Source organism: Antechinus flavipes, chromosome 1, assembly GCF_016432865.1.
Source record: "Antechinus flavipes isolate AdamAnt ecotype Samford, QLD, Australia chromosome 1, AdamAnt_v2, whole genome shotgun sequence".
NCBI classification, from domain to species: domain Eukaryota; kingdom Metazoa; phylum Chordata; class Mammalia; order Dasyuromorphia; family Dasyuridae; genus Antechinus; species Antechinus flavipes.
Window position 1 is genome coordinate 636243831 of NC_067398.1, and position 26411 is coordinate 636270241.

Here is a 26411-nt window from a genome sequence, read left to right on the forward strand (position 1 = left end):
ATCAATGGAAAAATCTCTCTTGAACTATGTGTTGACTAAGAAACAATCATATATTGTCTAGTTTTGGCCTTGATGGTAGAAATGTTGCCACTGGTTTCTCACAATAAGAAAAAGGGTAATCATTTCACAAGAGATACTGCTTTGAAGAAGTAATGTTGACGAAAACCAGACATCCCAGTGTGTTTAAAGAATCCTAGAATATGGAAAACCATCTCAGAGCAAGGGCAAATCACATAGTACCTTTGCTTCCATTTGTTGCTTAGAGAAATTTATTGGAAAAAAGTTTTGCTCCTGATTTTTTTTTCTGGTTGGAAGAGTTGATTGGATAAAAATATTGCTGCTTAAAAGAAAAAAATAATTTTGAGGCTTAGAAGAACTCTATGTTTTTGTCTATGTGTGTGTGTGTGTGTGTGTGTGTGTGTATGAAAGGTTCTGTTTCCTTTTTTTTCTGAACTGCCACATACTTACTGGGAAGTAGAAATCATTTAGATACTAAACATTGGAACACTCCTAAGAATTGTGCAGATCCCAGAATCAAGGAAATTGCTTTTGCAGAAAGAGCAAAACATTTTTATCATACAACTGACAGGAAACAGACCTGGAAAAACTTTGCAGCTTCCTAATTCTTAGGGTTTTTGTTTTGTCTCAGAACTTAGTATTGTCTCAGAAGCCATGATGAGTAGTAGGCTAGGTGTCACAGCCAGTTAGAAAGTGGTCTCATTTATCTAAATACTGTCAACTGGGTTATCTGAAGAAATGGGTTCTCTTATTTTACATTACACAAATATTCATAAGATCTAGAGAGCTAGCTTTTCTCAGGTATCCATTGACTACAGGTGTCTAGAATATGAGGCATTGGTCCTGTATCACTTTTACAATTTTCTACAATACAAGTGTGCCTTCTTGATTTTTCATAGAAAATGTAAAAAAAAAAAAGTCAGAATTGAAAGGTATCTTAGAAATCCTGAGTTAACTTCTCCCAATTTACATAAGAGTAAACTAAAAGCTAGAGAGGAAAATGAGTTGTTCAGTAATAAATGGCAGAATTGGGATTATATCCCTTGTCTCTCCCTATATTATCTTTTTAGTTTATATATGTTCTTTCTTCTCAACAAAGCTGTAGCCCCATCTTTCCCTCATCTTTCTGGAGTAGCACTCTTGACTTAATGTTTCTTTTACATCTTTGGAGATAGCTGAGTGGCTCTGGGGATAGAGTGCTGGGCCTAGAGTCAGGAAGGCCTGAGTTCAAATATGGCCACAGACTAAATTTGGAAAAGTCACTTAATCTTTGTTTTCTTTAATTCACTGGAGAAGGAAATGGTAAGCCAATCTTGGATCTTTTTCCAAGAAAACTCTGGGTTACAATAATACAACAAAAGTAAACAGTATCATCATCCATCATCTCTGGGTTGGAGCATAGGTTTGTTCACATCAATTGTTTAACAATGATTAGATGATAATAATAGTATATATTCTATAGCCTTATGCAGTGTTTATGTAGCACTTTCTGTTAATAAACTTACTGGATAAGGGGTGTCATTATAATTGCACCCACTTCACCAATGAAGAACCTGTCACAAATAATATGGTCATAAAGGCTTAACAATAGGCCTTTCTGAAAATGCATATGACTTTAAGTTTAATCTCTATTATTAAAATTTTTGATTACTTTTTTAAATTTAGGCAATTGACAAAACAATCAATCAAGTCTTGGTTTATATAGCATTTGCCAATTTCCAAAGTATAAATGCATACACTAAAAATTTAGCAATTGACTCACAAACCAATACAAACTGGTCCTAAAACACTCCTGTAGATACTCAAACATGTCAAGGGACTTATTCACTCAGTCACATGACTAATTAAGTGAATAGATCAAGACTCAATTTGAGATCTCCTCACTTTAAACCTAATGTGCTTTCAGCAACACTAAAGATGACAATGGAAGAAGAGGCTGAAGAGAAAAAACAAAACAAAACTGTGAAAACCTTTTGACTTGACTTCACAGTATTCTATACTTATTGATTTTCACCAATTTAACAAAGGATTATCCAGTTAAGCTATTATCTTGGAATTCCTCAATAAGTTATCCCATCATTATTTAAAATTTCTTTCAAGAAGCATTCCTATTTCTCTATATCTGTTTTCCTTTTCTATTAAATTTTTTGTTAAAGTGAAATGGGAGGAAAAGAAAAAATACTTTTAGTGAAATTTTATAAAATGATTTCTTTCTCAGATCATGCAAACTGATTTCGGGGTTGAAAAATTGGTCCATTATAAAAAATTTCCCACCTCCCCAATTATCACTCAATTTCCTCCCAATTTTACACACACACATACACACACACACACACACACACACACACACACACACACACTTCTCTCCTTTGATCCAATGACTGCAAACCCATGAATGCAAAGGCAGTATTTGACTTTTCATTTCCACAGTTTATATCTCAAGCTGCGCTCCTTCTTCCCAGGGGTTGCCTCCACATTGGTGGCTCTGCATTGAACTCTCTTTCCAAGGGAATAGAAGGCCCAAGATTTTACACCTGTGGATAGAATTTTAGTTCTCACAGTGATTTTTGAACCAAGGTGTATCTTTACATTTCAATTAAATTAGTCTTTTAAAGTTGGCTAGGGTAAAGCTGGTTATCATACTCTCTTTGCTGGATATATTTTGTGAAATTTGTCCCAGGCAACACAAATTGTTAATTAACATCTCTGGCTTTGAAAAAATCCCTTGGGCTCCTCCGAGCTGGAATGAAGCACTGGAGGGAAAACAGTATACTAATTATTTTGGTAATAATGAGTCATCTTATTATCATAATATCAACTTAGATTTATATATGGCCTTGAAGTTACCTATTGATTTTGCATATATTATCACATATTAGCTCATGTGAAATACAGTGATAAATGAATGTAAGCTCTTTATAGATGTGGGGTTTATTATACCACCTGTAATTATCTGAATGAGCCCACTGCTTGTGAATGAAATATGTTCTCTATAGAAGCCAGACTACTAGTTGCCAGGTCTAGGGGTAATGAACTGTCTATGTACAGTTCACCTGTTGGTACTACAACATAGATTTGAAATATTTGTTTTATTAGCTAGCTAACAAAAATACAGGTAACTACCATTTCTTTTGAGATTATGCTTGAATAGCACTTAAAGCAGTGACTGGTGTGTGTGTGTGTGTGTGTGTGTGTGTGTGTGTGTGTGTGTGTGTGTGTATATATATATTCCATTCTGCTATTCATAAATCCTTTTCCCACTTATGACTTCAATTCTCTTTCTTTTGAAATTAATTCTTTTAAGTATCAAGTAAAATTCCAGTGTGTTCCCTCTGTTAATTATTTCCTATTTTATCCTGTATTTAACTGGATGCACACACACACACACACACACACACACATTGTCTTCCTCATTATATTATAAATTTCTTTAGGACAGGAGCTGTTTTTTGCCTCCATGGTAACTTGGTAGCACAGTGCTGGCATATAGTAGGTACTTAATAAGTGTTTACTGACTTGAATAATTAAATTGTCTTGTCTCTTTCATTTTTTACTTGATGTTCAAATTTCTAATTTAAGATCACATCTAAACATGAAGAATATGGTCTACTCTTTAATATTCTGTGAACTTAAATGGCTTCCACACTTAGTTTTCTATGGCTCCAAAATTCTCTCAAGATTCACTTAGAAGGCAAGAAATGCTTTTTTAAAGAATAAATCTAATTTCACAGTAGTTATAGTCAATTCCTTCATAGTCTTTCTTAAGTGAATATAAAGACTGTTTATTATCAAGGGGCACATTCTCTTTTTTGTGCGTAGAAAGTGCTATTGCTTTTATATCTTGAGCTTCTGTTTATTAACCATTTTCTCCAATAACACTTGTTTTTTTGATAATCTTTGAATAAGACAATCCATCTCCCAGCTATAGCTACCTTCAATGTCTGTCCTTCGAGTTTATATATAAAACCCAAGACTAATGTGCTCACCCTCTCACATCAGCTTCTGAAATTCTAGAGCTTCTTTCAAGAAATTCTACCTTCTGTAATAGGCCTTTCCAATACTATTGTCTTCCCTATGAGATATCCTTCAATTTACCTGGTATATATCTTGTACATACCTAATTGTTTGCCTACTCCACTAGAATGTGAGCTCTTTCAGAATGAAGACTGTTCTTTTCCTTTTGTTATATCCCTGTTGTTTAGTATGGTACCTCGCACAAAATATGCTCTTTATAAATGTTTATTGACTTGACCTCTATTCTCTTTCTATGTAACTTCCATTTTTGTCCCTAGTTGTGTTGGGTATGGGTAGGAGAGTGGAGACAGATGGAACAAGGAACCTGCTGATTACAAAGTTATGATTGATTCTTCCTGTTGACAATTAAGAGTGGGTGGATTCCTACTTATGGGGTCCTTAAATAAAGAAATGAGTATAAAATGTTAGAAAATGAGTAATAATACTAGTAATGCATGCTAATATAGTGCTTTGCAGTTTACAAAATGAAAATTTTATATGTGGAAAGCCTATTTCCTCAAATTAAAAGTGAGGAAATTGAGATTCAGAGATTGAAAGGGATCTGGAGGCTTTATTGTCTCTAGACCTGAACACATGTTATTTAATAAATTCATAGCATAGGCTGGAAAACCTAAGACTGCATCCCTATCTTTTGCTGACCATCACACACATATACACTTTCATAAAAATGAAACTGGATATGGTGAGTTCAGGGCAATCCCATTTCCAACAATCTTAGTATTTTAGTACGTTGATGGAACTTAGATATCCTTGGATCTAACAGATATGGTAAATACAATCCAGAGAAGAGAAATGCCAGCCTGGAAGTAAATGAAAGAGAATTTAAGGGAAGCCTGCAGCCTGATGAGGGCCTGGTTAAATGATAAATGGGAAATTTTTGTCATTTCAATACACCCCACCCTATGATTTTTCATGTAAATCAGCTCATTTGAGCATGAAATTTCAGTTTCAGCAAATGTCTTTGTGAAGAAAGGACTTTATTTATTTATTTTTTTGAAAGGAACACCTGTTCCCTAATCTTCCCAGCTGACACCACAATCTGGGCATATTCTGATTTTATTTGCTACCGAATTAGGCTTCTCAGAGATTTGGGCTTGAAGCTCCAGGGCTCCTGGACTCTGTCCTAAGCTTGGCTTCTCTTCAGCTGTTGGATGGGGCGTCAAGTCAAAGCTATAGCATCTCTAAGAGTGGATCACTGGTTGTTCCCCAAATGGAAATTTCACAGAAATAGAATCAAATCCTACAAATAACCAGGTCTGCTAAGCTTAAATATCCATAAACAGGGCATCCTCTGACTCCCATAAAAATGATGAGACTAGAGCTACTAGGTTTACATGACAGAAGTGAGCATAACTAGGATCTTTTCAAATAAATGTTGTAGAAGTTGTGCATTATTATTTTTATTCATCTTGATTCAGTCAATGCCTATCGTTCAATCTCAGTTACTACTTCTATGAAAATGGGCTAGGGGCAAGGGAGAGTGGCCATTAAATAAGGACTAAAGTCCCTTTCATTACTTTTATGATTTTATGAATATATACTATTTCCAAATGTTGTTCCTAAAACCAAAGCCTTTTTGAGCTTTATTTATATAGAAAGAAACAAACTGAGGCTGAGAAATAATGAGTGATCTGCCAAAAATAAACACACATGACTTCAGCAAGTTGAATAATATTATCAGCAAGTTGAATAATATTAATCATAACAGCCTGAATTTATATAGGACTTTAAGAATTGTTCAAGGAAAATCAACATACAATGGAGGTAACCAAAAGATCATTAGAGTTGAAAGTAGAAGACCAGGGGTACCACTTTTCTCCAGGGCTTCCTCACCTGGCTTCCAGTTCCAGCTCTTCTGCTCTAAGGCTTTGTTGGAAGTAACTAAATCACTAAAACTGTCTAAGTGACAATTTCTTCATCTGAAGAATGAGAATAATAATATTTCTCCAAGCTATTTTACCTTTTTCCCCTTTTGTTTGATCCTTATAAGACTATGCATTATGACATTATGATGCATATTTTAAAGATGATCTTTGTCATGTTCCAAGACTGTTAATAATAGCCTGTTAAAATTAAGAACAGGCTTGCAAGTCACTGAGGTGAGACCAAGGGACATAAATAGGAACTTTAACATCTGGGGCAAGTCAATTGAATGGGGTTGAGGGAGGGATGATACAAGTCGCCAATGTACCTTTGTTGAGTGTATTATACCAGGAGAGGGGGGAATTCTAAAACACATCTCTCTCAGACATTACAGCAAGATAAGGCAGGGGAGACCTGGTACTGAAGATGGTGGGTCCTGAAAATAGCTTGGTTATCTCAGAGATGGACCTTGTGGTGTAGAAATGGCATAGACCTAAAATCTTCCATCTTACTCATGGCTTTTTAACCATAATCTTGTTCTCTGGGACTCTAGGTTCTGATTAATGAGCTTTTCTTTTGTTAGACATCTACTTCATTTCTAGTACATGTCCAACAATGTTGTCCGACACATACTAAGACCCCTGGCCACTTAACCGCTCAAAAAATTCTAGTTTCCCTTTGTGTTTTTTCCTATTGCAATGTAAAATTCTTTAGGAAAGGAGCTGTCCTATTTGTATTGCATCAAAAGCACTTAACCTTGAAGCTGGCACATAGTTCACATTAAACAAATATTTTATCATTAAGCATCCATTCATTCAATCTCTCCCTGGATTCCATCTTCCTAGAAAAAGTCCTTCTTAGTCTAGTCTAGTTTCACTTCTTTTCAAAATACTGACATATCCTAAAGGAGGAGAAGAAATTAGAGAAAATATTTCAGAGATATAGAAAGCCTTGAACTTAAACATATTTTTTCATCAAAGTCTCTTTCCTTTCCTGCACTAGCTCCTTAGCCATGGCAATACCAACTCAGACCTACAGAACACAGACATTACAACTTCTCTAATCACTATTTAACAAAGACAGATCTCCAGTAGAACATGGAGAGATGCACACCTGCTGGGTTTGCCCTAATCAGCCAAAAACACATTCCTAATCTTCCCTTAGATTTATACCAATATTCAAACTCTATTATTACGCCTTTAAGAAGTCAAGACAGCTGATCTATGCACCATGAAATAGGCAGCTATTTTCAATACACCAGTCAACTAACATTTATTGTTTAGTACATGTCAGAGACCATAATAAACACTGAGGATGCAAAAAAGAGAAAATAAATATCAATTGCTCTGATAGAAATAGGAGTACAGGAAAATATGTTAAAAAAAAACTATGTACAAACTATATATATGTATGTGTGTGTATACATATACATATATACATATATGTATATGTATACACATACACATGTATACACAGAAAACATAATAGGAAAGTTTAAAAGAATAGAAGGTTTGGGGAAAACATAATGAGTTTAGATTTGGACCTCCATTAGGTTGACTAGAGATGGAGATAACAGCACTATTCATCTTTCTCTTTGAATTCTAAAATTGAACTCCTTGAAATGTAGACCTGGACAGAAGTCTCCATGAAATCAATGCACAGGATACATCACCTCATTTCTTTACTCTCCAGAAAGACTGGATCGGCCTCTGGAGGACTCTTTAGTTAATAACTCCTATGCATTCTTTCATTCCCATTTCTTCATGTTATCTTCACTCACCACACTATCGATCTTAACTGGTTCCTCTTGAGATCAGTGGTAAAAATTTTTGGAGATACTAGGTTAGGATTTGAAGTCTATGTGCATGGAAGAGAGAATGATTAAATGACTTATATGTGTTGAAAATATAAAACTTGGTCTTATTAGATTTCACTTAGAAAATAATCCCAATTTTATTTATTTGAATATTTTAAATATTTTATTTTTATATAAAATTACTCAGTCCACAGTTTAGTCCACAGATGAGCATTTTTACGGTTAAGTAAATTTCTCATCTGGTACCTGATCCCCTGCTGAGAAACCTTCCCACCTTCTAGGTGATTACCTAGGTTAGTCACACACACACACACACACACACACACACACACACACACACACACACACCATGACTTTTTGCCTATAGTGTAAGCCAGGGATTGTTAATCTAGAATCCACGGATACCCAAGCTTACAGTTGGATTTCATATCCTCAGATGGAAAAAAAATACAGCTTTATCTTCTTCAATTTCTAACTAAAATTTAATATTTAATTCATTTGTGAATTAAAAAAAAACAAAACAATATTAAGAGAAGGGGTTCATAAACTTGACCAAACTACCCAAGGGTCTATAATAAAGGTTAAGAGGGCTTGAACTCAGTGTGGTAAAAACTGCAAATGCTTATATATTCTATTGACTCAGAAGCTTCCACACTACAGTGAATCACTTCTTCACAAGCTTGGGGTAAATACTCCTTTTCTCAGTCAGCAATGGAGTAAAACAAGGCTGTGTGCTTACTCTTATGCTTTTTAGCATATTGTTTGCAACCATGCCTTCTAAGAGGACAAAGATGGCATCAAAGTTAACTACCACACTGATGGCAAATTCTCCAACTTGAAAAGGCTACAGCCAACACTAAAGTGGAGAGAGTATTGGTGCCTGATTTGTTTGTTTGCAGATGACAGTACACTCATTCAATGGAGCCTTAAAGCTGAGATGTGACAAAGTATGGATCGATTCTCTGCTGATTTCTGCTATCTTAACAATTAATACCAAGAAAACACAGGTCCTCCCATTAACCATCAGCACACCATCCATATGTAGAACCATCAGTTATAGCAAATAGCAAAGTTTTGAATGCTGTGGATGGATTCACTTACCTTGGCAGTATGTTTTCAAGGAATGTCCACATTGATAAACTAATAATTGAGAGGTTGACAGCCATATTGTCAGAGCTCAGTGTTTGGAGGCTCAAAAGAAAAGTGTGGAAGAGGAGAGATATTAGACTTGCTACAGAGCTGTTGTTCTGACCTCATTGTTGTTCTCCAGTGTAATTTGGACATTCTACCAGCACCACGGCAGGAAACTGAATCACTTCCATTTGAACTGACTTAGGAAGCTTCTGAAGATCTCCTGGACACTAAGGTCCTAAACTGCCAAGCATTCCAAATCTACTGCAAAGAGCACAACTCCATTAGGCTGGCCACATTGGTAGACTGCCCAAAAAACACTTGCCAAAAAGTCTGTTTTCTGAAGGACTCACACAGGGCAAGCACTCACAAGATGGTCAGAAAAAGTAATACAAGGACATTTTAAAAGTCTTTCTTAAATACTTTTATAATCATTTGGGAGACCCTGCTACAGGACGACCCAGCATGGTATGCCATTATCAGAGAAAGTGCTGTGCTCTATGAGCAAAGCAGATTGAATTAGTTCAGAAAAAGATAACATGAAATGTGCAATATTAGAGAAGCTATCCAATGTGAATATGTCTATTGGTGTCCACTTGTGGCAGAACTTATATTGGTCTGTCAGCCACAATTGGACACACTAACTTTATACTAACATAGTGATATTATTTTGTTTAACTTTGTATACATATAATAAACAACCAACAGTGAATCATTGGAATTAGTAAATGGACCTAAAAAGCAATTTTTTTGCATTTCTATTGCCTTCAGCAGTTTGTTTTCATAATTAATAACCACAACATATTTTTCACTTTGTCAAGAGTTCCTGATTTCTTCAATTTGGACACTCCATTACCTATCATTCCCTATAAAAGATAATGGATTTTGATGGAAAGAACACTAATTCTAGAGCCAAAAACATGGAATAAAATCTAATTCTTGATAGTTATTACTTAAGTGACATTTTCTCCAGCCATATAATTTCTCTGAGCCTCAGTTACCCCTTCTGTAAAAGAAATGATTGAACTCAATGACCTCTGAGGAACCTTTCATTCATACCAGATTTTTGGTTCTATCTATGATTGTGGGTCTCTCTATAAATCAATAGTCCCTAAAAGTTTTTACATTCAGGTAATATACCATTTTCTGTCCAGCCTCGATGAGCTTCTCTAAACTTAACTAGGTTGCCTCTATAGAGACATCATGGTACTGTTAGAATCCTGGATGTGGACTCAGAGAGATATGGATTCAAATCCTGCCATTATACTTACTAGCTATCTGGCTCCTGACAAGTCACTTCAATACTCTTATCCACACTTTTCTCATCAGCAAAGTGAAATATTTGGACTCAGAGATCTCTAAGATTCCTTTTTGCTTTAAATCTATGCTTCTATATCATTTAACTAAAAAGCACCATACCAAAACCTTTCTAGTTTGGTATGGCCTACTAGAATTTGATTCTGACATTTAAGAAACCAAGGCATCAGAGGAAGAATTCAATTATACTACTACTAAGTCACATGTAGATAGTAATTTTTGAACATGCAAACTGCTACCCTTTTATAGCAACTCTATGGATTGGATCACACAATGATCATCTTTAGTTTACAAATAAACAAATGAATATATATATTTTGCTGTGGCAATTAGGGTTAAGTGACTTGCCCAGGATCACACAGCCAGGATATATTAAGTGTCTGAAACCAGATTTGAACTCAGGTCCTTCTGACTTCACATGTGGTTCTCTATACACTATACCAACTAGCTGACCCTGAAATACAGGATTTTTAATAACATCTTTGCCCAAAGTTATAAGAGATGATCATTAGGATTGGAAAATAGCTTTTTTCCTTACTCCAGATCATTTTCTCCTTCCACTGTGCTCTATTGCCCAATTTCCAATGGAAATCTCTTTCTTTGAAAGGCCCAAAATGACCTCTTCTCAATGAGGTCCTTTGAGTGTGCAGTAGTTGCATGTTCCCTGTGTTTTTCCCATTAACGCTAATGGTGGAGCTAGGAGTTTATACCAAGAGGCGCTCAGACCCCCTGCAGCTTTGGAAATGAAGTCCCTGCATGCTGGGAAATGAAGTCAGGGAGGGATGATTCAATGGTTAAGCAGCACATTACAAGATGTTCCCTATAGATCAAGAAGGAGTTCACTGTGTTCATGAGGGAAAGCAGAACATTTCCACCTTTGGGGGAAGGGGGGAGTGGGTCACTCCTTAGACCCATAAAAATCTTGCATAGTATTATTAAAATACTGGCTACTAATGCATCCTTTATAAAGTTCACAGTTCAAGTCCAAGGGCAAGGTTGTGAAAAACAGAATTATCTACATATTCATACTCTATTATATATATATATATATATATATATATATATATATATATATATATATATATATATATAATCCAAATTAAAATTGAGTCTGCTTCATTTCCTTATTCCTCACTCTCCTCCCTAATATTGTCACATAATTCTATTCCAAAACCTCCTATCTTTTTACCCCAGACTAGGAGATAACATAGTACAGTGGGAAGATCATTGACTCTGAATTCAAAGGGCATAGGGTCATATCCCACTTCTGACAGTATCTGTGTGACTTTGAGTACATCATGTAATGTCTTGAGATCAGTGTTTCTAGATCTATAAGATGGTAGGGGTGGAGAAAAAGTTCTATCATATGTGATTGGTGGCCCTAATTTTTTTTGCTTGTTTGTTTGTAATACTCATATTACAGGTTCCATTCATCAAATCTCTCTCTCTCGTATATAATTCATAAAAAGTCAGATTAATTTTAGTGAACAGAATTCATCAGATCCTCTCCTTGGTCAAAAACTGTCAATGATTTCTTATAACTCAAGGCACTCACCAATCAGCTTTCACCCTAATTTTCAGCATCCTTCCTCCCTTTATTCCTTCCTCTCTCCCCTACCTTTTTTTCCTTCCTTCCTTCCTTCTTTTCTCCTTTCCTTTCTTCTCTCTCTACTTACTCCCTTCCTTATATCTCTACTTACTCCCTTCCCTCTTTTCTTCCTTTCATCTTTCCATCTATCCTTCATTCTTTTCATTCTTCCTTCTACTTTTCCTTTTTTCCATTATTTCTTCCCTCCCTCCCTTCATTCTTCCCTCTCTATCTTCTTCCTTCTTTCCTTCCTTTCTTCCTTCCTTCTTTCTTTCTTTTTTCCTCCCTTCTTTTGCTTTCTCTTTCTTCTTTCTTCCTTCCTTCCTTCCTTTCTTCCTTCCTTCCTTCCTTCCTTCCTTCCTTCCTTCCTTCCTTCCTTCCTTCCCCTTCCTTCCTTCCTTCCTTCCTTCCTTCCTTCCTTCCTTCCTTCCTTCCTTCCTTCCTTCCTTCCTTCCTTCCTTCCTTCCTTCCTTCCTTCCTTCCTTCCTTCCTTCCTTCCTTCCTTCCTTCCTTCCTTCCTTCCAACTTCCCTTCCTCTAGAAGCAATTAGGATTAAGTGATTTGCCCAGGGTCACATACTAGTGCATATTTGAGGCCAAATGGGAACTCATGTCCTTCTGGTACAGGCTCTTTACTGTACCACCTGTGCCACCTACCAGTCCCTAGCCTTATTTCTGAAGATTATTGTGAAACATTCAACTCCCTGGTTAATCTGTAACAGTCACTATTACCCATGCCCTATTGGACAATTTTCTAACTCTAAGTCTTTGCTTAAACCATTTACTATAAGGGGAGTATCTTCCCCATCTATCACTGCCTAGGGAAATTATGGGATTATAGAATTCATATCTAGAGAGGGTTTCAGAGGTTACATAATCTGAACTTTTCATTTTGCTGACAGGGAAATTGAGTTCCAGAAAGTTATTTGTCCATCACATTAGGATAACAAGCAGGAAAGTTATTTGAACTCTAGTTATATGATTCCTGTTTTAAAAGTGCTTCTATCATATCATGGTCCCAGCCATCCTTTACAAAGTTTTCCCTGATTTCTCAATTTGGAAATTACCTTTCTTAGGAACTAATATGTATCTCTCAGACACTAATAATATTTCATTTTGTATCTCAGATATTGATATAATGACAGTGACATAGGAATAAATATTGAATCTATAATTTCAATAATATAGGAAACTTCCAAATGAATAATTTCCCTGTACAAACACAGGTCTCTGGCTGTTCTGTAGCTTATAATCTTAGAGAAATTCAGTGACTTGTCTAGTATTACATAGGCAGGGTGTGTCAGAAGAAGGGCTTGAATCCAGCTCTCCTGGGCTTCAAGGCTACTTTTGTAGGTATTATTCCAAAATACCTCTTCAGTCATGCTATCTTCCACAAATGTTCTGTAAGCTCATTGAGGACAAGCTTATTCAAGTTGATATCTCCTACACTACACTGCATATGGTAGGTAATGAATAATATGATATGAGCTTGAAATTGCCTCTTAGATGATATATAGAAGATAGTGTGGTATAGTGGGAAGAATTCTGGTTTGAGAGCTGGAAAAACTAAATTTGAATCCCTTATATAAAGATTACATTTGTATGATTTTAGGGAAGTTCCTTCTTCTCTGGGTCTCATTGCTTTCATTGTGAAAGGATGGGGGGTGGAGGAGACTTGGTGAGGAGGAATAGGATTGGACTAGATGACATTCTAAGATAATAAGTAGTCATGATCTCACAATCCTCCTTTTATGGGATTCATTCCAGAAGAAGATGATTCCATCAGGGCAGTCCTTAGAACAGAAATCAGAAAATAAATCATGTTGGGAAAGGAAGAATTGGTTCATGGTCAGGTACAACTTGAATAGTCAAGTTTCACATGGACCTTAGACTTTACCTCTGAGAAAGAAGGTTTGCAGTAACCAGCTCCAAAGACAAGGCTTTCTAAGGACATACTGGACTGTTCCGAACCTGACTCTGCGCTGCCCTTACCCAGCCACGATCCTTTCCCTGGGCGTGTAAAGCTAAAATGGAAAACATTGAGAAGAAAAATTAAGAAAAAATTCTTATTAGAAATCAAAATCTTACAAATAATAATAAAAATAAATTGTAAAGTTTACTAATCACTTGGCATAAAAATATCGCTAAGATATTTATTGATATGATAAACTTAAAAACATACTAGCTCTACAATGTTCTAATTTTCCCTCGTTTGCTGCCTAAGTGAACATAGTAAGCAAATTATGATTTGATGTCCTTAAGCCTTAATTTGCTCATCTGTTATATAAGGACATGAACTCAGAGATCTTTTTCGATTCTAGTTCTATCATCCTATAATCCTAAATATTTTTCAGATCATTCACCCACTTTTAAATAATAGAACATTTAAGTTTGGATATGAAGTGACCCTCTCGTGTGTCATACAGAGAGAAAGGAGCAGAACAGAGATTCAAATCCAGTTTTTATGACTCTGAGTCCAGTATTCTTTCAAATATACCAGCATTCTTTAAAAATACATTAAGAATTCAGTATATACCAGAGTCTTTCATAGAGCTAGCTATCTAACAAGCTAATTAAGTAAATAGATAAGACAAGCAGACAGATTAAAGCGATAGATTAGATAAGTGATAGAGAGACAGATAAACATATATAGATTAGACAGATGGATGGATAGATAAGTAAATGAAAAAATAAATTACAATAATTTCTATATGGCCTAGATTTAAGTCAAATTTTTCTACTAATTATTCTGGAATAAGTGAAAAACTATAAAGGATTCTGGGAGATAGATAATTGGTAGTCAAGTGTTCTGAATCCTATGCTGTAGCTTGCTGGGTTACACAGGGGAAGTTCTTTAACTTCCCCATTCATTGTAATATGAGGGCAAAAAAAAAACCTCCCCTAACTACCTCATAAAATTGGTGAAATCATTAAATGAATTGATGATATGAGCATGCTTTGAAAACAACAAGCTGGTAGACAACAAGAAAATATCTAATGGTCATAACAAGTGTGAAACTTGTGATGCTTGGTGCCCAACAACATGCTTTAATTTCCAACACTCTGCTGGAGCTAGGTATTGAATGAATACTGAGAAGGTCATTGCATTTTATGAGTCATTAAGATTTTTTTTAAATATTGATTTTATTCTAGATTCTACCTTACTTGAAAGATTCTTAAAATGTATTAAGAAGAAAAAAATCCAGTTTCTTCATACAATAATGCAATGGAAACAGCCTGAAGTTTTGGAGGATGGGGGTGATTTCACATATGAGAAGAGGAGGAGGAGGAGGAGAATACAAGAGGAAAAAGAGGAGAAGGAAGAGAAGGGAGAAAGATAAGAGGTATGGGAGAGAGAAAAGGGAAAGGAAGGTGAGAAGAGAAAAATGGGGAAAGACATTAGAGAAAAGGGGAAAAGATAGGAGAGAGTAGAGAGGAAGAGGAAGGAAAGGAGGGAGGGAAAAAATGATTTATGACCTCAAAAATACTAGAAAGGTGGAAGGATGCAAATTTAAGAACTCTTCATGACAGGGAAAGTTAAGCCTTCAACCAAAATTCTCAATTTTCCTCAGAATATTTCAAAATTTTAAATTCTCATTAGACTATTATCAAAATTCTTTCCCATTTTGTGTTTGAATGCCAATTTTGTATACCTAGTTTAAGTGTCTTCTAGAACCAAAAAATAGGCTTCTGGGGAAGGGAAAAGGATAAATTTGGCAAATGGAATAGAAACTTTTTCCCCCTCTGGAAAGTGACTAAAGAGATAGTAACATTTTGAGAAAAAATAGGTATTATAACTACTCTATATATAATCATTGAGAAGAGGTTTTAGAACAAATAAAATCCTAGAAGAGTCTTCTTAAAACAAAATGTGATACCATGAAATCCTTAGGAATATACAAGGTCACTTAGTCAGTCAATAAGTATTTAATAAGGACTTAATATGTGCCAGGCATGATGCTAAGTGCTAGGCATTCTAAAAAGGGAAAGATACTACTTTATCTTCAAGTAGTACTCATTCTACGTACATACATACATACATGCTTATGAGATATATACAGAATAGGGGGAAGTCAGTCTGAGATGGGAAGGCATTTATTTGCAACTAGAGGATATGAGAAAGAGACTTGGAAAGATCTATAAAAGATAAGTTTTTAGATAAATCCTAAAAGAAATCAGAAAAAAAAAAAAAAACTAGGAATCAGAGATTGTATAAGCAATCCTATTCTTATCTGACAGATAAAGGAACTAAGACTTAGAGAGTCTAAGCTGCCAATTGTGACACAAATTGATATCAATTAGAATCAGAATCAATCTTGCATGATTTTCTATCACACAGTTTCACTATATCATCTGATTTTTGTGTATGTGTCAATGGCTATAATGAAAAGGAATAATAGAAAAAGCAGAACATAAAACTGTCATTTTCTAGAACGTATGAGCTGTATATGATTTTTGTTGATGTTCAATCATTTCAGTGATTACTTATGTTTCATAACCCCACTTTGGATTTTCAAAGATACTAGAATGATTTGCCATTTTTTTCCAGTTCACTTTACAGATGAGGAAGATTAGGCAAACAGAAATAAATAATGTGACCAAGATAGACACACAACTAGTAAGTATCTGAAGCAGGATTTGATCTCAGGTCTTATGACTTTAGACCTGGGACTCTAACCACTGTGCAACAAATCTGTCTGTCTTTGATAAGGATCTTAGAGGCCTACTAATTGCTCTCTCCTTTTAAAGAGGAAAATGAGATACAGAAAAATGTCCATATTATTTTATTCATTTTAATAACAATAGTTAACATTTATAATAAAGTTTTAGTGACTGGACTAAAACATATATGAAAATATTTGATCACCACCATAATCCTATAAGATAGGTGCTATTAATATTCCAATTTATAGAAGAGGAAATGGAGGATCATAGAGACTGGGGTATTTAGGATTACACAATTATTATGTGTCCAGGGAAGGATTTTTAGTCAGATCCAATACTTTTATCTATTCCCACCTAGATGGGAACAGCTACTATTTTAGCTGAAGGTATTTGACGCTATTTAATGACCAATAAAAAGACATTCAAAAACTGTAATTTTTAATACCACTTATCACACTGTGTTCAAGTTGTTTACATAGGTTGAGAGTTTCAGGGAAGAAAGTCACAATAATGCAGACACAGTCTCTCAGAGTTTCTGAGAATCCTCGGGGATTTTGTTGTCTGTTTCCTACCATAAACACAAATCTTCATATTCTCCAAGTGGTCATCCAATCCCAATCAGTGAAGGAAGGAGACTCCTCACTTCAGACTGTTTTAAATGTGGATTAGGTGATTTATATCAGTAAATTTATCAACCAACAAACATTTATTAAGTTCTCTTATTTAACAGAACCTGTGCTGGAGATATAGGTCCAAAGAATGAGAGAATCTCAATCCTCATGGAGCTTACCATCCCACAAAAGTCTCCCATTTTAAATCATCTTCATCTGAAGGAATATTATCTCAAAACTTGACCTTGAGTAGGTGAATCTGGATTTAGTTTCCTCACAGATTAAATTTTGATGACAGATTCATCTTTGATGAATGAAAGATTCTGAGGAAGATACCTCAGAGAAAGCACCACAGAGACAAGTTCAAATTCTGCCTCAGACATGTGCTAGCTAGGGGAACTTTGGCATTTCATAAACTCTCACATTCAATTTAATTATCTTTAAAATGAGTCTTTCATATTCTTCATAGGTTTGTTATAAAAATCAAACAAGATAACATATGCAAAAGTAATTTGCAAACCTTAAATTGCTATTTATGTTGTTTTGTGGTTAAAATTATTATAATTATATTTCAGTAAGTACTTGAAGCTAACCTGGGCTTGTTTGAGCACACTCAGATCATCTAAAATGGAAGTCTCTGCATGGTTTACTATGTGGAGGGTAGCAGCCTCCTTTGAGAAAATAATTATTTTTAATACTGGGGACCCTGAGCTTCTTCCCTTTCTATCAGTTCCTCTTCACCAATCTTTCTGCTATTGAAAATGTTACAATACAGAGAACATGAACTGGACTTATTAGGGAGGGAAGAATTTCTCTCCCCCTTTTCCCTCTAACCCTGGTTCCAAAAATTAGGTCTGTTTGCTTTGTTAATGAATGTTAAGGGATCTCCTGAAATTGTCTTTTTGAGTTACCATATTTTCCAGAAACATGCAAAAGTATACCGAAGGCCCTGAAGGGCCCTCCATATCCATCTCTCCATCTCGAGCTGACATAATAATGTGTCATTTGCATCCCAAACTGGACTCACTGTGCGTCTTTGGGAGTTGAGACAAGCACCAGGCAGTCTGAAATAGTCTGAGAAATTGTTTGTGCAACTGGGACCTTGGTAAATAAGCAGACCATCATATTTTCATGGTCTAGCGAGTTTCCAAAGGGAAAGAATGCAGCTTTTACCATCATCCTACTCCTCTCCTCTTCACCTTTCCCCATCTTTACTGCATCTTTCCCCCTTCCATACCACACACTTTTTTTAGGTAGAAAATTGAATTTCTTTCTCCTTAATTTGTTGTACTGTCATAAAGAGGCAACTTTCTGTAGGGACTGTGAATTTGGGGTTGCAAATGTAAATTTATTTCTTTTGGAATAAACCCAGTTTTCACATAAGTTTCATGAAGTTGTGATTGCCTGTTGCCAGTTTCTATTTTGTGTTTTTTTCCTGTAGTTTTAGGGGCCAGAGGTACTTCTCATGAAACCCAGAAGGTCCAGTCACTAAAACCTTGGAACCATAATTACAGTTGAGTTGAGATAACTAGTCAGCCTATCATGGAAGCCCTGAGAATCCAGAATGCTTGAGACATGAGCCTGAATGTATATGTGAGGGGAGAGAGGTGGAACTTGGAACTTGTACTGAGATCTGTAGAAACCGAATTAAATTATGAACTTAATCTATCTTCTCCAGAGATAGAGGTAGTGTAATATGAGAGGAAAATTAAGCTCTCCAATTTGGAACTATGCTTAAAAAGTTATCAAACTGTGCATACCCTTTGATCCAGCAGTGTTTCTACTGGGCTTATACCCCAAAGAGATACTAAAGAAGGGAAAGGGACCTGTATGTGCCAAAATGTTTGTGGCAGCCCTGTTTGTAGTGGCTAGAAGCTGGAAAATGAATGGATTCCCATCAATTGGAGAATGGTTGAGTAAATTGTGGTATATGAACGTTATGGAATATTATTGTTCTGTAAGGAATGACCAGCGGGATGAATACAGAGAGGACTGGCGAGACTTACATGAACTGATGCTAAGCGAAATGAGCAGAACCAGGAGATCATTATATATCTCAACAACGACACTGTTTGAGGATGTATTCTGATGGAAGTGGATCTCTTCGATAAAGAGACCTAACTCAGTTTCAATTGATCAAGAATGGACAGAAGCAGCTACACCCAAAGAAAGAACACTGGGAAATGAGTGGAAACTGCTTGCATTTTTGTTTTTCTTCCCGGGTTATTTATACCTTCTGAATCCAATTCTCCCTGTGCAATAAAAGAACTGTTCAGTTCTGCACACATAGATTGTATCTAGGATATACTGTAACCTATTCAACATGTAAAAGACTGCTTGCCATCTGGGGGAGAAGGTGGAGGGAGGGAGGGGAAAAATTGGAACAGAAGTGAGTGCAAAGGATAATGCTGTAAAAAATTACCCTCGCATGGGTTCTGTCAATAAAAAGTTATTAAAAAAAAAGAAAGAAAATTAAGCTCTCATCTTGTTGGGAAAGTAAGCTTAAATATCCATGATTACCTTTTTAGATACTTTTGTAAATATTTCTTTGTAAAAGTAAATTTGGCTATTAGTATTAGTATTAGTATTAGTAGCTAAATGCAACCAAGGGATTGGAGACTATTCCCTACAAGGGAGGGAACAATATCAATGGAGAATGATGCATTAGCAAAGTCCAGACACCATAATCCCATTAAGGATATAGGGGCAACTCTGTTAACAAATTTGTCTTATATTAAACTAAAATCAGCCTCTCTGTGGAAAAAAAAGATACAGGGGAATTCTGGGGAAAGTGTGAAATCTAACCTACATCTGGGTTTCTAAGCAATGTAGCAAATTCAGTCTGCTACAGATCATTTTCAATGAATTATTATTTAGTTTAATTGAAGATCATCAGCAAGAGGGAATTTATCATTTTTTATTAAAGCTTTTTATTTTCAAAACACATGCACAGATCATTTTTCAACATTGACCCTTGCATAGTTTTGTGTTTCAAAATTTCCCCTCCTTTCCCTCACCCTCTCACCTAGATAGCAAGCAATTCAATATATGTTATACATTTTGAAATACATGTTAAATCCAATATGTGTAAATTATTTATACAATTCTCTTGGTGCACAAGAAAAATCAAATCAAAAAGGAAAGAAAATGAGTAAGAAAACAAAATACAAGCAAACATCAAATAGAGTAAGAATGTTATGTTGTGAACTACATTCAAGGAACTTATCACTTCACGAATCATCTAGATTTATAAAACCTTTGCTGAAAATTTTAACAAATTATTTAATGTAGTATGTGATAATCTTAGGAAATGGTATAGACTTATTATTCCTTTGCCTTGGCCTTCTTGCCCCCATTTCACAGTGCAGAATTTCTTTTTTGCCTGCCCATTGTTGCCTGGCTAATCTTTCCTAGCCCCTATGGAATATTACAAAACAGAACAAAATATGAATCCATTGTTGCTGAGATGAGATATATTTACCTGATCAGTGGTTGCTGCAGGGCCACTAGTGAGGCATGGATTGTCATGGAGATCACAGACAGGTGGAAATAGTCAAACATTACGGGGATATAGTGGTGCAGGCCCTTTCGAGGCTGGAAGTGGAGGTCCAATGTGCGGCTGCTGATGGTGGGCATCGCCGCCAAATCCCTTGCCCTAGGAGGCAAGGGCAACCATTTTAGCATCAGGAGACTTAGACATGACTGAAAAAAGAACATGAATCTTATTTGGATGAGAACAGATCATGTATTGTTTTGATTCATGGCCTTAGCTCACAGGATAATCAAACTGGAAGAAATTTTAACTACAGAACAATAGAACACAGAAAACTAAAACTTAAATGAGTTATAGAACAGAGAATATCAAATTACAGGATGTTTGAGTTGGAAAGGAATTTAGAATTGATAATATTAAAACAGGAAGTAAGCAGAACACAGAATTTTAGAGCTAAACTTAAGAGAACCTCTTGCTACTACCTCATTTTACAAAAGAATATGAGATCCAAAGCATATTATTGACCTATGCAAAGTCATATAGAAAGTATCAGAGACAGAAGCAGAAATTACAAGCCTTGAATGTAATAGTGAAAAGAACACAGACTTCAGTATCAGATTGGGTAGGTTGGGTATTGGTTCAGCTATTTTCTAGTTGAGGTACAAATCAAAATGTCACTATTGTCACTCTATTTGTTAAATGTTAAATTTGTTTAAAAGAAAAAACCAAGTAGGATGGTATAGTCAACGATTTAGAGATGAATGAGCCTTGGAAGCTTTTTTTTTTTTTTTGTCTACTTCTCATTTAAGATGAGAAAGTGAAATTTATAGGGATGTAGTACACTGTCCAAGTCACACAGAATCTGAATTCAGGTCCTTAGATGCCAAATCCACCTCACAATCAATTGTTTCATGGTCTGTATACAGTACAAATATTATTTTAACCTTTTATTTAATAATGAGAAAATTATAAAAATTTAAAATGCTATATAAAATGGAACTATCACAATTATTACTAGCTCTCAGGCTAGTGAATGATCTTTCCATTATCACATTGGCTCTTCCTGGATGAATTGTCCTTTTGCATTTTTGTCCAACTTATAAAATTCACATACTACCAAATTAAAATAGCCATCAGTACTTCTCACTAATTCTGTTGAATTCAATTTGGATTATTCAAATTAAATAAATCTATTTTTTAAAATCCAGTTTATTAATCTAATTAAATAGATCTCATTAATGATAGATATACGTGTTAAAACACTTAGTATGTTTCATGTTAACATAGTTAAGTGAACAGACAAGAGTGGAACAGGACAATGACTTAGGACACACAAAAAAATGATTTATCTAGGTGACTGGACAACACTGCTGAACCTTCTTCATTCATAAAATAAAGTGGTTGACCTAGATAGCTTCTGAAATCCCTTCTTATATTTGTGATCTGATAACTCCTGGAGTTATACCCCCATCATCAAAATGAAAAAATTCAACTGAATTCATTAAATTCATTAAATATGTATTTTCTTCTTAGAATATATAAGACCCATTGCTAAGAACTGGAGATTCAGAACAAAAATTAACATGTTGATTTTTCTGCCATCAAGCAGCTTCCAATTGAAGGAAATTAGTTTATAATTATTATTATATTAATTCAATTTTATTTATACTATTATTTTATTATATTTGTATTAACTACTATTTATTAATAACAATTATTAATAGTTTCTGAAGATAATCACTTGATAATGTAATTACTCCTGGCTTCCCAAGGCATCTGTTCCTCATTTGCTTTGGACTGGGCCCTATAAAACTAGAACTCTGGCTTTTGTCTGCTCTGTAAACAGCCAAAAAGAACTGATCAAGAGCTGCACAGAGAAATGCCATGTGTCTTTTATCTCCTGGAGTTAGAGTTTAGGGCAGCCTGGCTCATGAAGGAGAAATGCAGCCAAAGAGATCATGATCTGAAAAGGTATTATTTGCCTAAAGTTTTGGCTGCTAAAATTCATCATCAGTTCTCCTTCTTCAACTGATCTTCCATCCTTGATAATGAAGTAATAAAGGTCTGAGACTTCTTAGCCCAGCCCCTCACTAAATACCTACCCATTACAGTTTTTCTTGGCAGGGATGGCCCACTAATGTGATCTCAAGAAAACAGGTGGGCATTTAAGATGATAAAGGTTCCTTTGTCATTAGTTGCCAAAACAAACCACTGAATATCAATTTACTGATTATTGGATAGAATAATTAATAACTTGATTTTAATACCCATAAATTTTGTTTCTCAGAATTTTATCTTTGATACAATGTAATTAAGAGAAAATTATACACATACCCATAAGTATAAAACAGAGGAAATGAACAGGTAAAGGAGAGGTAACTGAAGCCAGACTAAACAGTCTAAGAAAATATTATGACAGCAGTAATCACTTTCATAAGGGCAGGGTTTATGTAGTAGCTAAGCCTTTTATCAAGAAAAATCATTTTACTAGATAGAGATGCAGTGAATAGTTTTTAAGGCATGTTAGGAGCTAAAAACATGTGGAGGTCTGAGGCAGTGTAGGATGAAATCAGGAATATTTGCCTATTCTAGATGTTCTGAAGGAAAATGAAACAAGACTGGGAAGGAAGAAGCCAGATTAATAACACCTTAAATGCCTAAAACAATTTTAGTTTTTTTTATATTATTATTGCATTGCATTATATGGTGTTGCACTGCATTGTATTATGTTAAATGCTGTGGCAGTGTATTTATACAATAGGGAGTAACTGCAGGTTTCTGAATGATGGAGTAATATATTAATATATTTTAATCAGAAAAAAATACACATTTTATATTTATATATGAGAGAGAGAAGGGAGAGAGACAGAGACAGAGACGGGGGTGGGGGGAGAAAGAAGGAGGAAGGGAGAGGAAGGTAAGGAGGGAGAGGGGATAAAGAAAGTAAAAGAAAAACCAGTTATCTAAGGATATATTTTGTTATTTATATGCTTTTATTTCATATACACTATAAGTAACAAGTGGGAAACAAATTTGTACAGTGGATAGAGTGTCAGGCATAGAATCAGGTAGACTCCTTTTCCTGAGTACAAATCTGGCTTTACTTGCTAGTTGTATGACCCTGAGCAAGTCACTTAAACCTGTTTGCCTAAGTTTCCTCAAATGTGAAATGAAATTAACTCTAGAAGGAAGTAACAAACCATTCCAGTATCTTCGCCAAGAAAATCTCAAATGAGTTAACAAAGAGTGAGACACAACTAAAATGACTGAATAATATTAAATCTATTTATTCTCTCTTCTTTCTCTCTCTCTCTCTCTCTCTCTCTCTCTCTCTCTCTCTCCACATACATATATATATATATACATACATATATACACACACACACACACACACACACACACATATAGTTTATATATACAGACACATACATATGCACATATACATGCATACATATATCCACAAATTGTCTCCCAAGGTAAAATGCAAATTCCTACTATTCAGAAGAATAATTATATCATTTTTGGTATCTATATTTATAATATAAGTATCTGAATGTGGCTACCCTCATTGAAAGTAAAAAGAGAAAGGCAAATTTCAACAATATCAACAGAGTTATATTTGACTAGAATGGGGAGTGGGTAATGAGGGCAGAGAAACTAAGAACACTAAGAAAACTAGGAAATTTAGAAAGAAGGGTAAGTTTACAGAGGTAATTTGGAGGTTCAATTTTCTTTATGTTGTGTTCAAGGTGCTGGTAAAGATATAACTCAGGGAGTTGTATCTATTGTACTGAAGCAATGAAGTGAAATTAGATATATAGATTTTGCAGTAATTTGCATAACAGTGTACAATATGGAACTGGATAATATCATTAAGCAAATAAAAGGAGACTAGAAGACTTGAGACAGAAAATTGTGGTCCATCAATACTTAAGACATGGAAGGAGTTATGATAAGTCAAAGAGATTGAAAAAAAGCAGTCAGATAGATAATATAAAAGTCCAGACAAGGGGAAAAAAAAAGAGTACCGAGAGGAAAATCATACTGAGGAATGTCAAAAACTAAAAAGCATTTGGGAAAGATGAGGACTGAGAATTGAGAAATGTCATCGAATCATTCATACCTTTGGAAAAATTCATTTAATGAATAATAAAGTCAGAAGTCAGATGGGAAGATGTCAAAATATTAAGAGATGAGAAAATTGAAGCAACAAATATAATGGACTTATTGGTTTTTTAATATTTTTACCTGTGAAAAGGAGAAATGCTTATAGGCTAATAAATTAAGGAAATCTCAAGGTCAAGAGAAGGATTTTAAGGGTAGAGAGAGGGACATATTTGTACAATCAACAAAGAAAGAGTCAACAGACAAAAAGAAAATGAAGAAGAAAAATAAAAGCTCTTAGAAATGGAGACACAGAGACTAGATTGTGGAAGGGGTAAGTTCCTAGAGGAGCAAAGAAAAACTGGAATCAAAAGGGAAGGAAATGGAAAAAAAAATGGAGAGGAAGAGGAAAAAGCAGGACTAATAGAGGGAAGAGGAGGAACAGGGAAGGGAAAGGAAAACAGAAACAACCATATCCAGAGGAAGGCTACTAGGATTGTGAAAAAACTGATGCCCCATGATCAATTAAAAGACAGTATGGAACACAAACTCAATAAGGGACAGTTTTGGGGAACATATTTTCTCTTTACATTTTTAAAAGGAATTGATGAGAAAAGGGGGGATGGAATGTTTAGCTTGTGTAGTTCCAAGGAATAGAACTAAGGCCAAGTAGATCCAAGTACACCAAATTTGGGACAGATTTGGGGTCAAAAAAGAGAAAATTCCTTAAAATTAGAATTGTCCTAGAGTGGAATGACTTACCTTAGGACCTAGTGAATTGCCCATTTCTGGAGGCTTTAAGATTGGGATGGATGGTGTCCTAATCCACTGTGGCTGCTGCTTTGGAACCAAGACATTTCCATAGATGAGACCATTTAGGCCAAGGATATTAAAAGTAGACCAAATTGAATATATGATTTTATGCACAAGGGAAAGCCCTTTGACTTGTAGGAGGGGAGAGGATGAGAATACATTGAGATCCTATTCATCAATACAACAAGAATGCCAATGGTGTCTAACGAGGTGGGCTGGAGACACAAAGCACACAGCAGAGGCTTCAGAGCCTTTATTAAGATCATCTTCGAGCTAAGAAAGAAGGGAAAAGATTTTTGAAGGTCACATTTAAAGCTCCTATGAACAAGTAGCCCATATACCTAAAGTTTTCAACATTTCTCTGGTTGGTGTTGACATACCAGGGGTGTCTTACATATATAATGGGGTTATTCTAAAAGGAAATGGAGGGCCAGGTGTTTACACAGAGCAATGAGGTCTCTAATTCTGCTATCAGGCTAGGAGACATTAGCTCAAAAGCTGATATTTACAGCAAGGATGATGGCATACATACATACATACATATAGATATACACATTGTAGATATAAATATGTATGTGTATATATGAGAGAGAGAGAGAGAGAGAGAGAGAGAGAGAGAGAGAGAGAGAGAGAGAGAGAGAGGGAGGGAGGGAGGGGGAGGCTGTGTATAGAGCAGAAGCAGGCTATTACAACAAAGGGTAGGTCTCTCTCACTCAGAAGATATTTTTCAGGCAATCCTAGGTTGCCATTTGTCATCCAGAGGGAATGGTCTCTGAAGTCCCTTTCATATCTAAATAAAAAAGTGTTTTTTCCTTGCAATAGTACTAAAACCTTAATAATCCTAAGTATTATTTTATTCTTTAGAACATAATCTTTTTTATATCCAGGATGTGCTAAAGACTCATTATTCTTGAATGCAGTGCAATTTAATTTGCAGAAATGAGGAATTCCCTGTCTT

The 26411-nt window shown here is 35.3% G+C and overlaps 1 protein-coding gene across 6 annotated transcripts in view; it reads right to left on the reverse strand.

The window, feature by feature from the left end:
- Positions 1 to 26411, reverse strand: part of FAM135B (family with sequence similarity 135 member B) — a 500817-nt gene that overhangs the window by 106671 nt on the left and 367735 nt on the right. For all 6 annotated transcript variants that reach the window (XM_051971132.1, XM_051971134.1, XM_051971135.1 and 3 more), the window contains 2 exons: positions 20525 to 20698; positions 13665 to 13791 (listed from right to left, as the gene is read on the reverse strand). In XM_051971132.1, coding sequence (XP_051827092.1) covers positions 13665 to 13791; positions 20525 to 20698 — 301 coding nt within the window. The remainder of the gene's footprint in view (positions 1 to 13664; positions 13792 to 20524; positions 20699 to 26411) is intronic.